At 41.9% G+C, this 16,252-nt stretch overlaps 1 protein-coding gene across 3 annotated transcripts in view; it reads right to left on the reverse strand.

Annotated features, from left to right (window-relative positions):
* The window catches only part of LOC126391496 (CREB-regulated transcription coactivator 2), a 72,701-nt gene that overhangs the window by 45,511 nt on the left and 10,938 nt on the right, over positions 1–16,252 (reverse strand). For all 3 annotated transcript variants that reach the window (XM_050046330.1, XM_050046329.1, XM_050046328.1), the window contains exons 2-4: positions 9,557–9,658; positions 6,361–6,477; positions 3,082–3,143 (exon numbers count right to left, since the gene is read on the reverse strand). In XM_050046330.1, coding sequence (XP_049902287.1) covers positions 3,082–3,143; positions 6,361–6,477; positions 9,557–9,658 — 281 coding nt within the window. The remainder of the gene's footprint in view (positions 1–3,081; positions 3,144–6,360; positions 6,478–9,556; positions 9,659–16,252) is intronic.

Raw genomic sequence — 16,252 nt, forward strand, 5'->3', positions numbered from 1 at the left:
TTTTTTTGGGGAGTTTTTCCTTATCCGCTGCGAGGGTCATAAGGACAGAGGGATGTCGTATGCTGTAAAGCCCTGTGAGGCAAATTGTGATTTGTGATATTGGGCTTTATAAATAAAATTGATTGATTGATTGATGGTTATCCCTGAGTTTAAATCCTTTTTTTTTTTTAACAATTTGTCATTCATCTTCCAGAACAGTTTACTTTGGGATATTCAGCATGTCAGGAGCAAGATGTTTCTCATGTATAGAGAAAAATGGTCAGTTGATGCATGGTACCAAAATTACGAACTTAGTGTCTCCTAAAAACTAGTTATAGAAAGAATTGTACGTAGGGTAGTTCAAACAAAAGACAAAGATCCTTGTGTACAGTTACACTCAGGAACATTACCATCAGCGGTATACCTCTTTTTTTCAACAAAATTAACACGCGTACACAGTCTATTTAAACACGGGAAAATGAGCTAAAATTAGGCTATGGACTCCTTTTCTATTGCCAATAGATAGAGCCATGTACACAGCTCTGCAGCAGACGAGTACCTCTTTCTGTATTTTGTTTCTTTACTTGTGTGTCACGTTCAACGTCACAGATAGGCCAGAAAACAGGTTAGTAAACAGTATAAAGCAGCCTGGAGGCCTGTGAAAATGTTGTGGTCACTTCTTGTTTATATCTCTTACTTATTCAGCCTCTCTTTCAAACTTGTTGCCAACTAATTAAGAACGATGCTTAAGCACTGCTTGGGCAGAGACGGGCTGTATTCTGTGGTGGTGCGTTACTGAATTAGCTTGTTCACACGGGTGTTGTATTTCGATCACTACCGTTGGGAGCCAATCAGAGCCCATATATACCCGCGACTACTGCAGAGTCATTTGACCCAGGTGTTACTGCCGATTGTAACCTTTCCCATTACATATAAAACACGGATGTTAGTGGGTTTTAGTGGGTTTTTTGTGCACTGAGAAAGGGGCATTTGAGACCAGTAGGTTTAATGCCATTCCAGAGGAAGACAGACTTTGTTGTGTGAGAAAGGTAAACTTGAGAATAAGGTTCATTTTTTTGTTTTACAGTCTTACCTATGAAGACATATTGAACGTACTTTTTAGTAAAATGGCTTCCATGAATTTTGATTTATTTTCCTTGGATGACCACGAAAAACTTGAGTTATGTTTTTTAGAAAAGGAACCTTTTTTGTGTCAGACCTTGTTTGCCGGGTCTGGGATAGAAGGCAAAGTATTCTGTTTGTGGACTGAGCAGTAAGATAACATATATTTAGGATTGATCACTACAACATTGATGTAATGGTGTCTTTAAAACCCACGAGGGTTGGGCACACGTTTGTGTGCATGATCTAGGTCCACTTAGAAGCTTTTTTTCTGAGCTTTCAATCATATCTCACAACCCTTTATCAGCAAATGGGAGTAGCTCTGATGTCAACAAGTGATACAAGTATGTGGATGGGAGACTGTCACCCTGTTTCTGATTTGAAGACAATTTGGGGACTAAAAATAAAATAAAAATATATAAATACTAGAGATGGGCATGAGTACTCTATTGCTCATTTGAAGGTCACTATTTGTTAAACGCGATTACTTGCCACCATCTCTTCCACATCGTAACACGACTTACATATTTCTTTTACTATTTAAAATGGGTTAAATCTTATGTGATTGTAGAAGTACGTGCAGCTTCGCTCAGCGCCTCCTCGCCCTGCTGTCTCTCTCTCTATCTGTTTATCCTCAGACTCTGCTGCAGGCATGTGAGGTCCACACCAGGGAACAGTCGGTGAGAGTCCGCACGCCCACCTGCCCGCCCACACACATGCACACAGTGACGGTTTTAACAACAGAGTCGAGCTGTTCCAGTGTTGGTGTGACTTCTCTGGGATTGTTACATCTCTCAGTGTTTGACATTAGCCAGTGCTGCTGTGCTCACTCGTGCTAACCAGGCATATGTTGAACTAACCTGGAGGAGAGCGGCTCCAGACTCCAGAGACAGTCCTTCAGTGCTGTGTCTACCAATGTAACAGCAGCAACAGAAAGTTTGCTGATTTTTCTCATAAAAACTTCATGGTTGTTATAAACCCTGGTTGTTCAATTAATGTCAAATTGCACTTCTTTCCGCTGGTCAATTTACATTCCTATTTGTACATCTGACTTTTTTTGCGAGTACTCAAGTACTCTTTAATAATTTAATGCAAGTGCTTGAATATGGAAGTTACTTAAAATGCCCATCCCTAATAAAGATAGTGAGAAAAATGAGCTAAAAATGTAACTTAGAAGGAAACTTTTCTGATTCTTAATCCTCGCTGTTTCGCAGGGTGGGCGGAATGTGCATCAATGACGCGTGTTACGTCACCTGGCAGACCATAGCCGGCACATGAGCAGGGAACTCCAGGCAATGGTGGTATGGGGGGGGCGCCAGGCACCGCTTGTCTGCACGCACTAGCCACACTGAGATGTCACAGAGCTGGTGAATATCAGCATATTTCCCTTTTAGGTGCCAATTTACTATTTAAGAGTCGAACAGCCTCTGGGAATCATTCGAAGCATTCAGATTTACAACTGGGTTCAGTAATTTGTTCAGGCAATGTTCTTGTGTGTGTGTGTGTGTGTGTGTGTGTGTGTGTGTGTGTGTGTGTGTGTGTGCTTGCTTAGACAAATCAAACTGTGTTTATGAAAGCAGAGAGAATGCAGACTGTACTGCTGATCTGTTCTAGATTCACAGAAGAAATAGTATATGGAGGGTAAAAAAGTTAAGCTATTTTAAGATGTATTTTTAAGCTTTGATTGAGTTTTGGAGGACCTGCAGATACCATTTAAATGTCTTTTTTTCACACTCCTGTCTTTGTCTGATCAAGTTGTGATGTTTTCATTAACCCCTGATGTTTTGTTTTTTGTCGCTTTCAATATGTAAACCATCCGAGGCTTCACAAAGGCTTTAGAAAGGTTTTTGGAGCAGTGGGAGCAGAGGAGACTCAAACAAGATGCTTTGGAAATAACAAACAGGCATCCCCGCAGACAGCCATGTCTCCATGGAGACAGACAGGAAGGGGGGTGGGAGGGGGGAGGAAATCAGACAGTACCTTCTCCAGCTGGGGTCAGGCGGTGGGGACAAGTAGGCGGAGTTATACGGCGAGCTGTCCACCTGAGGAGACAACTGGTTAAGGAAACGACAACAGATATGATCCAGTTCATAAAGTTTCACTTTCAGTTTCTACTGAACATAAAGGACTGCGGCTGCTAGTTTCACTATGACTAAACTTCTCACTTTTTTAAATATTTTACATGTTTCCTCTTCCTTTAATGAGTTCTAGTGAAAAATAAGGGGCAGTTAAACAAAGCTCACTTTCATGAATAAAAACAAAAACTGACAAAATACAAATGAACTCTCTTTCTCTGCTTGGAACACCCTGGTCAACAGTTTTTTTGTGTGTGTCTGTCTTCATAAAAAAACAGCACTGACTGCACAACTTCACACTTCAAACTGCCTCCAGATCCACTCTTTCACACTTTCTACTGAACAGACCGGGTGTTCAATGCACAAGTCCGGTGCGATTTCAGCTCCTCAACTTCTATATTTCCCTTCCTTTACATAAGAATAAAGATAAACCTTATTTATATGGTGCCTTTAATACAAGACATGCAGCACAAAGTGCTTTAAAATAAGGGCGTTATGAGCACTGAATGCTTCACATGAAAATAGACACAATGGACTTAAAACAGAAAAGGCAATTCAGTATAAAAGGACATTAAAAAACAGTTTAAACAAGGATTAAGTGATTCAATAACTTTCACTTAAAAGTGGTTGTGATTTTAGAGCCTATTAATTGAAATCTCATACAGTATTTCTTGCTGTGTCAACTTTTAACCCTTCCAACATCATTAACAATCAGAGCCTATAATTCCCAACAGGCATAGACTCACTAAGAGACACTGAGTACCGAAATAAGCATCTTTTAGATCAGCCCAGAACGTCTTCTCAAGAGTTAACCTTGGGTATTGTCTGTGGGAGTACAGCCCACAGCTGCCCCAGAATCGACCACCCAGTTGTGGCACTGTGGATGAAACAGAACTCACCACAGTCTTTCTCCGTCAAGTCCACCAAACACAACTCACAGCAAAACCAGAAATCTTAAAATCATTGATTCATCATGAGAGGAAATAAATCATGACATGATGTAAAACCATAAATCATAAAAACTACAACATTTTAAAAGAGTTGCAGCAGCGTGAAGTGTAAAAAGAAAGTTTCAGACCTGTTTTAGGAGCCAGTTAAACACTAAAATGAATAGACACATTTTTAGCTTTCTTTTAAAAATATTTAGAGCGCTGGCTTCACTGATATCTATAGATGTGTTCCACAGCTTCTATGTTCTCACTGTTTTTACATGCATGCATTGAGACTATTGATTAAAATCAGACACACAGACTCTTGCACATCTTTTCCACTGCAGGAGCTAACTTGTGAGGCTTTGTGACGTTCCCCCTTGTCTTTCCACCGTACTTTAATAAGTTCAGATATCTGTCAGTAAATCCAAAAACACAACTTTTCTGCCACACTGATCTTGATTGGGTTTTCACATGTAGGCTGAAATCAGGTATGGACAGATTAACATGCTAAAAACCTCGGGGCAAAACTGAGCTGCTGGGTCCCCAGTTATGTCGTACAGTTTTTGTATACAAGAATACTACCTATCAATTATGAATGGCCATAAAACTAAAGATCTAACTCATAACAGGACCTCAAGCCCAGATAACTGAGCAGGTTCCATCTTACAAAGTCAGCTAACATGCTTTGGTTGTGTTCCTCTGGGCATTTTAACATTGAGGTCAATGGTGATTTGCTCTGTTTTGGAGCCAGCCTCGAGTGGCCTTTAGAGGAACTGCAGTTTTTGGCACTTCCTTGTTGAAAGTTACTGCTTTCAGGTGACTGAGTGCATCAGGTTTATCAGTTTTTCTATGCAACTTACATCTTAAACTCTGCAGTTGCGTCGCTTGTCAATCATAGTATAGTACAGTAGAGTCAAGCCTACATGACGGCCACAAGGACAAAGTTTTTAAAGTTATGTTTACACTGTTATAATTTGACAGTCGCAGAAAAATGATTTTTAAATTAACAACTGACAAGGAAATCCCAGAGGCAGCACGGTGGTGTGGTGGTTAGCACTGTCGCCTCACAGCAAGAGGGTTGCCGGTTCGATCCCGGGTGTGGGAGCCCTTCTGTGCGGAGTTTGCATGTTCTCCCCGTGTCAGCGTGGGTTCTCTCCGGGCACTCCGGCTTCCTCCCACAGTCCAAAGACATGTAGATTGGGGATTAGGTTAATTGATACCTCTAAATTGTCCGTAGGTGTGAATGTGAGCGTGAATGGTTGTTTGTCTCTATGTGTCAGCCCTGTGATAGTCTGACGACCTGTCCAGGGTGTACCCTGCCTCTCGCCCGATGTCAGCTGGGATAGGCTCCAGCCCCCCCCGCGACCCTCAAGAGGATGAAGCGGTTAGAAGATGAATGAATGAATGAAGGAAATCCCATTAACAGTAACTTTACATTGCAGTTACACGCACAGTACCCAATATGTGCCTTGCTTAAGGGCATAAACCCTTTCTGTCAGAGTGATAAACATCCCAGGCTGCTGCCTCCTCACATTCTTTATGATACAGTAAAGTTGAGTCCTGATTTATGTTCAGAGGTTATTTGGAACAAAAGCATATTGTGTTGTTGCTGCTGTGACCTAAAAACAGACAGGCACTGACGTAAAGCAAATTTCACACGAGATTAAGAAAAACTATCTGTGCATAAAGCGTCACAACAGTGCAATGTTTGGCGATTGAGACGGACCTGATGGGGGAATTCAGACTGTCGAAAAAGATACACAGAGGCTGTTTCACTGTTAAAACCCCAGCTGTTTGTGAATTCACTAAGTTATCTACTTCCTAATAAGTCTTCTTAAATGTTAAATAAAGAAACTTTTGTTGATTATTATTTTTCTTCTTCTCTACAAACTCCACGTGCATTTATCTACGAACAAATACTAACTAGACCATTAAATTCGGATCATTCCACCACTGAAAATAGTCCCCAACAAATGCTCTGTTTCCTCCTGTTTGTTTGATAAAAACTACAGTGAGCAGATGTTTTAGGAAATTACTGATGATGCCATATATTTGTGTTTTTAAAGATTTACAGTACAAACCAATGAGCTTTGACCCGAGAGCCACAGACAGGAAGTGAGACAGTACAGAGAGACGAACTAACATGTTGTTGGTTTGAGTCTCTTCTTGACTATAAGAAAAAACATACAATAACTTCAGCCTTATACTGTCACAGCCTGTAGGTTTAGACTCAACAGTAAAGTGAAGGATACTTGTCGGTTGCGGTATGGTCGAACCGGTGAGATGAAACGGCGGTCTCTCTGAACGCGCTCCACCAGACCGTGATGCCGGGTGGATCGGTTGGACTCCAGAGTGGAGGGGAAGGAGCCCTGAGAGAGACAGAAAGAGAAACAGAGGTCAAATAAGGTTTTTTGTATATCATGTGCATTTATTTAACATTTCTAATGTCAAGGAATGCAAAACAGGAAACGACAACACACAGAGAGATAAATATAACTAACAACTCATATCAGAACTCCCACTCTTTTTAAAGACTCCATTTCCAGGTCATTTTCATAAACCTCCTGTTGTCTTCATTGCAAGTCCGTTATAAAACCATTCACTGTGGTTGAATTTGATTTATATTTTTAAAATAAAAAAGCTAGTTTGTTTCAGATGTTTTTTTATTCTAGGGTGTTCAGAGGTTGTAAAACAACTGAACGCAGCTCTTATTCAGCTACCAGCTGCTGCAGGGACGGTGGACAAAGAATCTAGAGGACTTAAAACAGTTCATTCAGCAAACTGGAGCAGGTTACAGCCTAAATATTCTTCCAGAACAAATCACAGTTTCACAGGACATTTAGAGCAATTTTATCATCTTTCAGGCCTTTTCACTGACTGGTGTCTGAGGAAAATATCTGAAAACATGACACATTTGGCTTAAATTTGGGGAAGAGATATTTCATTTTGCCCAAAACGTGGCAGAAACACAATATGAATTCCTCAAACTCCCAGTGGAGGTGAGAAGCCAAATCGTACCGCTACCTACTGCCAAATAAATTTTATCTAGGTCTGACCTTGGACACAGAGGAGGAGGAAGAGGAGGAGAGCTGACAAATGGAGATGGTGATACTGATGAAAAAGCTTCCATTACAGAATGAGTTTGGCTCTGCAGAGCTGATGGGAAACAGTGATGACTCAGAAGTGAAGAGCTGAAGGCTGCAGATTGTGATGACACAGCAGTCTGTGTCCTCAGAACACCAAAGGTTCACCGCAGGTTAAAATCCAACTCACAAAAAAAATGCTTCTGTTCTCTGTCAGTTTTTATGTTTCTCTTTATTAGCATAGTTCCTCTTCTAGTAATGTAGGTAGAATTTGTAGTAGTAGCTGTAGTAAATAGGGTTCGTTTTTGTACGCATAGTCGTCGTGGGTAAAGCCAGACAACTTAGTAGCAGTACTAACAGACCAGTTAAAGTACACTGTTCCAAAAAATGAAAGGAACACTTCAATCACACATCAGATGTTGGTGAACGAATTATTCAAGTTGAAAATCTTTACTGATGTACTTTGTAGTTAGTTGAGAACAAAATGACATAACAACCGTCACTGGAAATCAAACTTATCAACACAATGAGGGCTGAATTCAAAATCACACTGAAAATCAAAGTATAACATCGAAATCACAGGATGATCCAACTCATCATGTGACTCACGAGTATGTGTGTGGCCCCTGTGTGCCTATTACACTCCTGACAACATCTGCGCATGCTCCTGATGAGTCCGCAGATGGTGTCCTGGGGGATCTCCTCCCAGACCTGGATCAGGGCATCAGTGAGCCCCTGGACAGTCTGAGGTGGTACTTGGCAGCACTGGATGCACCGATACATAATGTCCCATAGGTGCTCAGTTGGATTTAGGTCAGGGGAATTAAAGGGGCAAGTCAATGGCATCAATGCCTTCGTCATCCAGGAACTGCCTACACACTCTGGACACATGACGCCAGGCAGGAGGAACCCAGGGCCCACTGCACCAGGAAGAACCCTCTGCATCAGCTTAAGGTCTGACGAACGCTCTGAGCATTTCATCCTGGTACCTAACAGCAGTCAGGGTACTGTTGGCTATGACATGGAGGTCTGTGTGACCCTCCAAGGATCTGCCTTCCCAGACCATCACTGACCCACCACCAAACCGGTCATGCTNGACACATGACGCCAGGCAGGAGGAACCCAGGGCCCACTGCACCAGGAAGAACCCTCTGCATCAGCTTAAGGTCTGACGAACGCTCTGAGCATTATCCTGGTACCTAACAGCAGTCAGGGTACTGTTGGCTATGACATGGAGGTCTGTGTGACCCTCCAAGGATCGGCCTCCCCAGACCATCACTGACCCACCACCAAACCGGTCATGCTGGATGATGTCACAGGCAGCATAACGTTCACCACGGCGTCTCCAGACTCTTTGACACCTGTCACATGTGCTCAGTGTGAACCTGCTCTCATCTGTGAAGAGAACAGGGTGCCGATGGTGGACCTGCCAGTTCTGGTGTTCTCTGGTGAATGATGGAGCTGCACGGTGCTGGGCTGTGAGCACAGGTCCCACTAGAGGACGTGGGGCCCTCATGCCACCCTCATGGAGTCTGTTTCTGACAGTGTGGTCAGAAACATGCACACCAGTAGGCTGCTGGAGGTCATGTTGTAGGGCTCTGGCAGTGCTCCTCCTGTTCCTCCTCACACAAAGGAGCAGATACCGGTCCTGCTGCTGGCTTGATGCCCTTCTACGGCCCTGTCCAGCTCTATGGATCCATGGATGTACTGTACCATCCTGGAGGAGCTGGACTACCTGTGCAACCTGATTGGGCTGCAGGTACCGCCTCATGCTACCAGTAGTGCCAAGGACACTAGCAGAAGACCAAACTAGAGAAGAATTAGTCAGGAAGGATAAGGAGAGAGCAACTGTCTGTGGACACCACATGTAAAACGGATAAGGAGAGAGCAACTGTCTGTGGACACCACATGTAAAACCATTCCCTTTTTGGGGGTTGTCCTGCTTTTGCCTCTGCATTGCACCGGTTGTCACTTTGATTTGCACCAAAGTAGCTGAAACTGATTCACAATCACTTGTGCTGCCTAAATGGACACATTGATATCTCTGAAGTTTAATTGACTTGGTCTTACACTGAGACCATTAAATGTTCCCTTCATTTTTTTGAGCGGTGTTGTAGCAGCAGAAATAATACAACACCACAGCAGTAGAAACAGTATTAGTATTAGTAGTATTCCCAACTGTCCCGGCGGTAGACATAGCAGCCGTAGTAACAGTAGTAGCATCAACACTGCAATAGTAGTTACAGAAACAGAAGGAGTCTTACCAAAAATAGTACGATCCGTAGTTGTAGCAGTAGTACCAATAACAGAAGAGTTGAAAACAAACAAAACAGGTCAGAAGTGAGAGGATGTGGCAGTCAGTTACCTGGAAGTCCTGAGGGTTCCTGCCGATCTGGTTGACGTTGGGTAGCGAGCCGCCATAGTACGGACCCTGACTCCTGGCGAGACGGAGCTTCTGTGCCTGAAGCTAATGGGACGAAGACAACGACAAGAAGAAGAAAAAAGACATTAACAGATAGAAGATCAAGAACAAAATAAATCAGTTCTGTACCGAGATAAAAAACAAAAAAATATCTTTTTTACTTTATGAAGCGTTGAGCAAATCATGAGCAGTGACTGGTCATCAGTGGCAGACAACATTACATGTAAACGATTCTACAGCAATCGTTTACTTCTTAGACCTTTAATGGCGTCTCTTTCATCAGCGTGACTGACAGTTTGGTCAGATGTGGCGTTGTCACAATGTTGAAGTGATGTGGCTGTCACTATGATGTTAGGCTGACGATTCGTCATGAGTCACAGGACACTGCATCCCACACTGGACACATTATAAACAACAGCTTATAAAATAAGATTACATAATAGAGGATATGCCTTTAGTGATCCCCAGTAAGGAGAGTAAGGAGAAACATAAATCAAACCTACATAGGAAGAGAAGTTATAATACAAGCTATACAAGAGCACTTAAAGAAAAAGTTGCAAGGTAATGCCACAGTGGTGTGATTAATAAATAAAAAAATACTAAGGGTCAGAGGCCACAAGTCATGTATAGAAAGAAATGGTTCAGTAGGCTGGAAAAAAAAAACACAACATGATGTTTAAAGGAGGTTTATTTGTTACGCAGAGATCGCACTAAAGGGCCACTATAAAGTCCCTTCTTCTTTCCGCCTTTGCATTTTTACACAGAACCAACAAACGGCGGCATCATGCTGCTCAAGTGCATCAGCAGGACTTTATTTACAATAACAATGTCAAAACATGGCATCAACAATCATTTACTGTCTGTTATATGGCGGCTGATCTTGTCCTCTGCTCCAAGGGTAAAGACCCCATTGTTTTCCCAAATTGTGGTCATTTTTGGCTGCTGTTCTTCTACTTTGAGTTAGCTGCTAACTGCTATCAGCTCCTTTTTAAATCTCCTGCCATAGGTCCCATGCATAACAGCTCGTCAAAACGTCACACCCGTCCTACTGGTTGTCTCGTTCATACAGACATCATTTCGGCGCTTTTACTACCTCCGATGTCAGCTTAAAGGTGAGGCAACATTGTCCCCCCCATCCAGCGATTGTTCGTTTTATACAGAATAGCGAGGCGGCATAACCGCCTAAAATTCCTGCTTTGAAGAGGCAGTGTAAAAGTGGCCATAGTAAACAATGTTTGGGGGCGACCTGAGCTTGGACACCATGTTTCTGCAACAACGCTGTCAAATGAGCTGCACCAATACTGCAGTGCAATAGTTGCCTCTAACCCAACCCAGGTGGTGCACAGTGCAGAGCGGCCAAGATGAACGTTGGCTGACCAGTGGAGAGTGCGCAGTGGGCACTATGTTTCAGCATGGTAACGCAGCTAGCTGCCTGTCTGTCAGCAAAGACAACAGAAAATAAAATAAAAGGCGAGACAGTCACAACACAAAACATTAAAATGTCACCACCTCTAACTGCATAGCGCTTTGAAATGTGATGCTTAAGCTCACTGAGTCAATAGAGCATCTGACTAAATATGAAGGCCTCTTGTATTTCACGTCATATTGTGCTTTTTTAATCTTGAAAATAAATCAGTCAGTCACCAGGTAAAGGATGTTGGGCTACTGAAAGCAAAATGAACCAAAGCTGAAAGCCCTGGTTGTATACTTGTATTTCTTTGCAGTACTGTACTGGACAGCAGAACATTACAAAGCAAATTTAATTTAATTTAAGTTTGAACTGTCAGCTTCATATTGTGGCTGAGGAGTATTGGTGCATCCACTTCCATCTCTTCTCACCTTACTTCAATTCTAGTTCAATTTTGCTGGATTTGTTTAACCTGGCAAGCAACAGTTCAAACGCAGGAATGCAACCTATGCTAATGTTTTTTCCAATTGGACTACAGGTGGAAAAAGCCCTCAGCCACCACAGAAGTTTAGAAACTAACCAAACAAGCATCACTGCTGACCTCTGACCTTTGACCTCCTTTCACAGAATATGGAGCAACTCTCTCTCTGTCTGGACTAATGAACCCAAACTGTCCGTGATGGCCATTTATTTTACACGTTCTGCGACCCAAATTCCCTTCAACAGCACGATAAATGGACTGTAGAAATAAAACGAGAGAGAAAATGTTGAGGTCTGCAACATTATAAATATAAAGTTTATATTTACAGGACGTGGACAAAGTGAGGAACACACACAAACAAATACACACACAGGCCTTGGCCCAGTTTTTAGACAGAGTGATGAACTCATTTAATCTGCAGTCTCTCCTGCCCTTGTTCTCTATCTGTTCACGTCCTTGGATCTCTGCAAAAACACTTTCGTTCAAAGTCTCTGTGTGAGAAGCGTTGGCAAGCATTACCGAATCTTTATAAACTTAATAAACTCAAATTGACAGCTTAGTTTTAAGGCTCTTTCACTGCCAGTGTTAATATAACAGCCTCAGGGTTTCTGAGTCCTGCTGTTGAAATGCTAGCGAATTAATTATTGCCCAGAGATGGGAATCATTTCCAAAGTAAACTGGTGGATGAGTGATGAGGGTCAGACGGACAGGTTTAGGTTTTAATCATTCTCCTCAAGGAAATACAAAAAGAGTTTTGGCAGTAGAGTATATAGGACTCAGAAAGTGCTGACTCAAACCGTTAATGTGACAGAGGAGACAAATCACAGGAGCTGAGTCATTAATTGAAGAGCTCCATCATCGTCACTAAGGGCTGGTCGTTCCCAAACTGTAATGAACCCACACTGAGCGCCAAAATGAAGGATAAATCTTAGTGTAACGCAGCTACCTTTGTTTGAGTACTTTCACATTTTCAAGGTTTCATCCTTTTTTTTCCAGACAAACTCCAGGAAACTACCACAACTGGACTTGATTCTGAGACACTGAAATGTGACAGTTTGTTGTTTAAATGCTGAAACACAAACATAGAGAGGAAACCATGACTAAAACAACTACAGAGGTGAGGTGAAGAAACACTTTCTAAGAATACGTTACCTAAAAAACAAAAAACAACACCTCTTATGACTCAGACAAACCCTGCAGCCAACAAAGTGCTCAGATCACTCCAAACACAGACAATAACTACTGTTTGTAGGCTGGACAACACCTGTAATACAGCAACACAATACTTACAAAGTGACAAACACCAAAATGACTGATTATTCAGTTGCAATGACTACAGAGTGAACAGCAGCGGCTCTGAATCTCCAGAGCAGCGAAGAGAATATGGTCTGACAACAGCTACTGCCCTTTAGTTAGCAGGTTAACACACAATCTTCACTTTAAAACTAGATTGAGAGGCAATAATCTGATAACTGAAGTTATCAAGACTGTGCAAAACACAGCTTGATTGCTCACCAGTCTTTAAAATGAGGGTTGTAGTCCCCTATCATACACATTTTTTGGGCAACAGCTCCAAATCATCCACTATCTTAATACTAGAGATGCACAAACTGTTATCAGCACCAACACCGACCTCGTTAAACAGACCAGGGATCAGCAAGATTGGACAAATCTATCTCTGATCTAAATTTAATTAACATTGCAAGCCTTTTAAAGCAATATAATCACAGCTGACTTCTAATTATTCTTAACACATATCGCCAATAACCCTGATTTTGAATACACTTGCACAGATAAGGGATTGAGATTGGACGGCTGCCGGCATTACAATAACATCCATCCATCATTTTAATCTGCTTATCCGGGGCTGGGTCGCAGAGGCATCAGACCAAGTAAACCACCCCAGACGTCCCTCTCCCCAGCAACGCTTTCCAGCTCCTCCTGGAGGACCCTGAGGCATTCCCAGGCCAGACGAGATATGTAATCCCTCCAGTGTGCTCTGGGTCTGCCCCGGGGCCTCCTACCAGTGGGATGTGCCTGCATCACCTCTAATGGGAGACGCCCAGGAGGATCCTGATCAGATGCCCGAACCACCTCAACTCATCCCTTTCAACGAGGAGCTGCAGCTCCCTCGGTATGTCTGTGCTCCTCACCCTATCTCTAAGGCTGAGCCCAGCCACCCTTCAGAGGACGCTCTTTCAGCCCCTTGTATCTGAGGTCTCATTCTTTCTGTCACTGCCCAGAGCTCATGACCATGGGTGAGGGCTGGGACGTAGATGGACCAGTAAATCAAAAGCCTCATGTCCCCAAGACACACCTGTGTAGCAGTGACACTGTTTTATCAGCATCTTGACATGCCACACCTGTCAGGGGGATGGAATATCTTAGAAAAGTGCTCACTAACATGGATTTTTACCAAATTTGCGACCACAATTTGAGGGAAATTTATCTGTTGAATGCTTAAAAAAGTCTTAGATCTTTAACTTAAACCCTTTAAAAAATATGAGAAAAAAAGAATTGTATGACACAGCTGGACAAGAGGACTTTGGTGTACATATGACTACAACGCCCAAAACATACTACAAAACAAAACGACTAATAACGTCTCTCTTTCCAAACAAAGTGCGTCTGTTTCCGTTGGATGCAAATCAGCAGAGTTCAACAAAAGTGAACTCCTGCACTGAAGCAGAAGTCCCATCCTTGAATTCATCCAACATCCAAGCTTAAATTGGAGTGAACAGGAGATGGAGTGGATATTAGCAGAGACTGGTGTGACTGTACTTTGAAAGGGATAATTTGAGTCTTGGGAACAAAGAACACTTATTCCCTTTCTTGCCAAGACTAGATAAGAAGATTGATACCATCCTCATATCTCTACGCCTGATATGAAACTCTCAGCAATGAATGTTTCCAATTATAATTAAGAAGTGATGAGTAATTAGAGCTTCCTGTCATGTTACTGCTTCCACTAAGATCCACACAGTGATGGATACACGTTTTAAACGGAAAGTGGTATCAGACTAGGAATCTGTATCTGCCAGGGTTTAGGTGCTGGAATCAAAACCAGGGGAGAAGACATGGGACCAGTACTCCCATAGGCATTACCAGTAGTGAAAGGAACATCACCTGCATAAAGGTACTCCGTAAAATCATCAAAAGTTACATCTAGGGGTGTGTCATATCATCTTGTTCATGCTAATACAGTATATTTTTAATATCATATGTAAGATTCCTATCGCGATATGCATGATATTTTGACTTGTTCACAAGTGATGTCATATTGTTACCCACGGCAACAACAAGCATGGCTGAAAGTGAAATTAATATCGACTCAGAAGCAGCTTCAGTAGTGTGGAATAAACTGTGGCACCAGAATGCTTTATGAACAGCCCCGGACTTCTCAGACTCTTTAAGCAAGTTACCGCAACTTCCTGCTCAGAGGGAACTCATTCAGCAGCTCCTCCGGCAGCAGCACAGCATCTCAGTGTGATTAAACCTGCGAACCTTTGGTGATGTAAACCTATGTGACGCTCGCGGCTCGACAAAAATCTCCATATATGTGAATGTGTGATAGTTGTGGAATCATAACAGCCTGTCACAGGTTACAACGTGATGATTAGAGGAGAAATGGCAGAGCATAAAGGTCAAGGTGGAAAAAAAGAGAAGGAAATCACCTGTTGATTTATATATATATATATATATATATATATAGACAGATAGATAGACAGATAGACAGATAGACAGATAGATAGATAGATAGACAGATAGATAGATAGATAGATAGATAGATAGATAGATAGATAGATCCCAGGGGACATTTTTTGTATTTGGGAGCTGTTTAAATGTGTAATTAGTGGTAGATTTTATTTGTTAAACTATTAATATTGTAACAGAATCTGAATCTCACTCTGAGTTACTGTTGTTGTTCACAAACTAAAGAAATGAGAGATGATTTTTCTTTGGTTTTTACTGAATGTTTGAAGGAAAACAGTAAAACCAGATCACTGATTTGGTCGCAATACTGTTATCTTAAATTAATAATTATATATAAGGTTTTTCAAGATAAGCGTTTCCTGTTGGCTGCCGAACATCCTTCAAACATGACTCTGACTTTAACATGTAAACTCAAGTAATCAGGTGTGTGCAGGACCAGCAGCATCACACTGGTTGCCACGCAGATCGACAGCATTTAAATGGTCAACTCTTCCTGCATTAGTGACGCTTTTACAGATCATGCAGACAACACGTTAAGTCCAAGTTCCTCCCTGAGGCTCCAGAACTCTGTCCTGTGAGAGGAAAAACTCCCCAGAAAAGTTTTTATCACAGTTTGTTTTCTGGTTCTAAAACGTTAGGAGAACAAATAAAACTGTGAAACTCATCAGAAAACTTGGAGTTAATTGGCTGTAAGTGGACAGCAATGATTCATAGAGCCATATTTTTACATTTCTGATATTAATATCAAAATTCTCAAAATTAAAAAACACTGAATATTAACATATGACCTATCATGGCTCATTCAGTTAAATCACAACCCCCACCATATACAGTGGTGTGAAAAAGTGTTTGCCCCCTTCCTGATTTCTTACTTTTTTGCATGTTTTCCGCACTTAAATGTTTCAGATCATCAAACAAATTTAAACATTAGTCAAAGATAACACAAGTAAACACAAAATGCAGTTTTTAAATGAAGGGTTTTATTAATGAGGAAGAAAAAAATCCAAAGCTACATGGCCCTGTGTGAAAAAGTGTT

The sequence above is a fragment of the Epinephelus moara genome, chromosome 6 (assembly GCF_006386435.1).
Source record: "Epinephelus moara isolate mb chromosome 6, YSFRI_EMoa_1.0, whole genome shotgun sequence".
Classification (NCBI taxonomy): Eukaryota; Metazoa; Chordata; class Actinopteri; order Perciformes; family Serranidae; genus Epinephelus; species Epinephelus moara.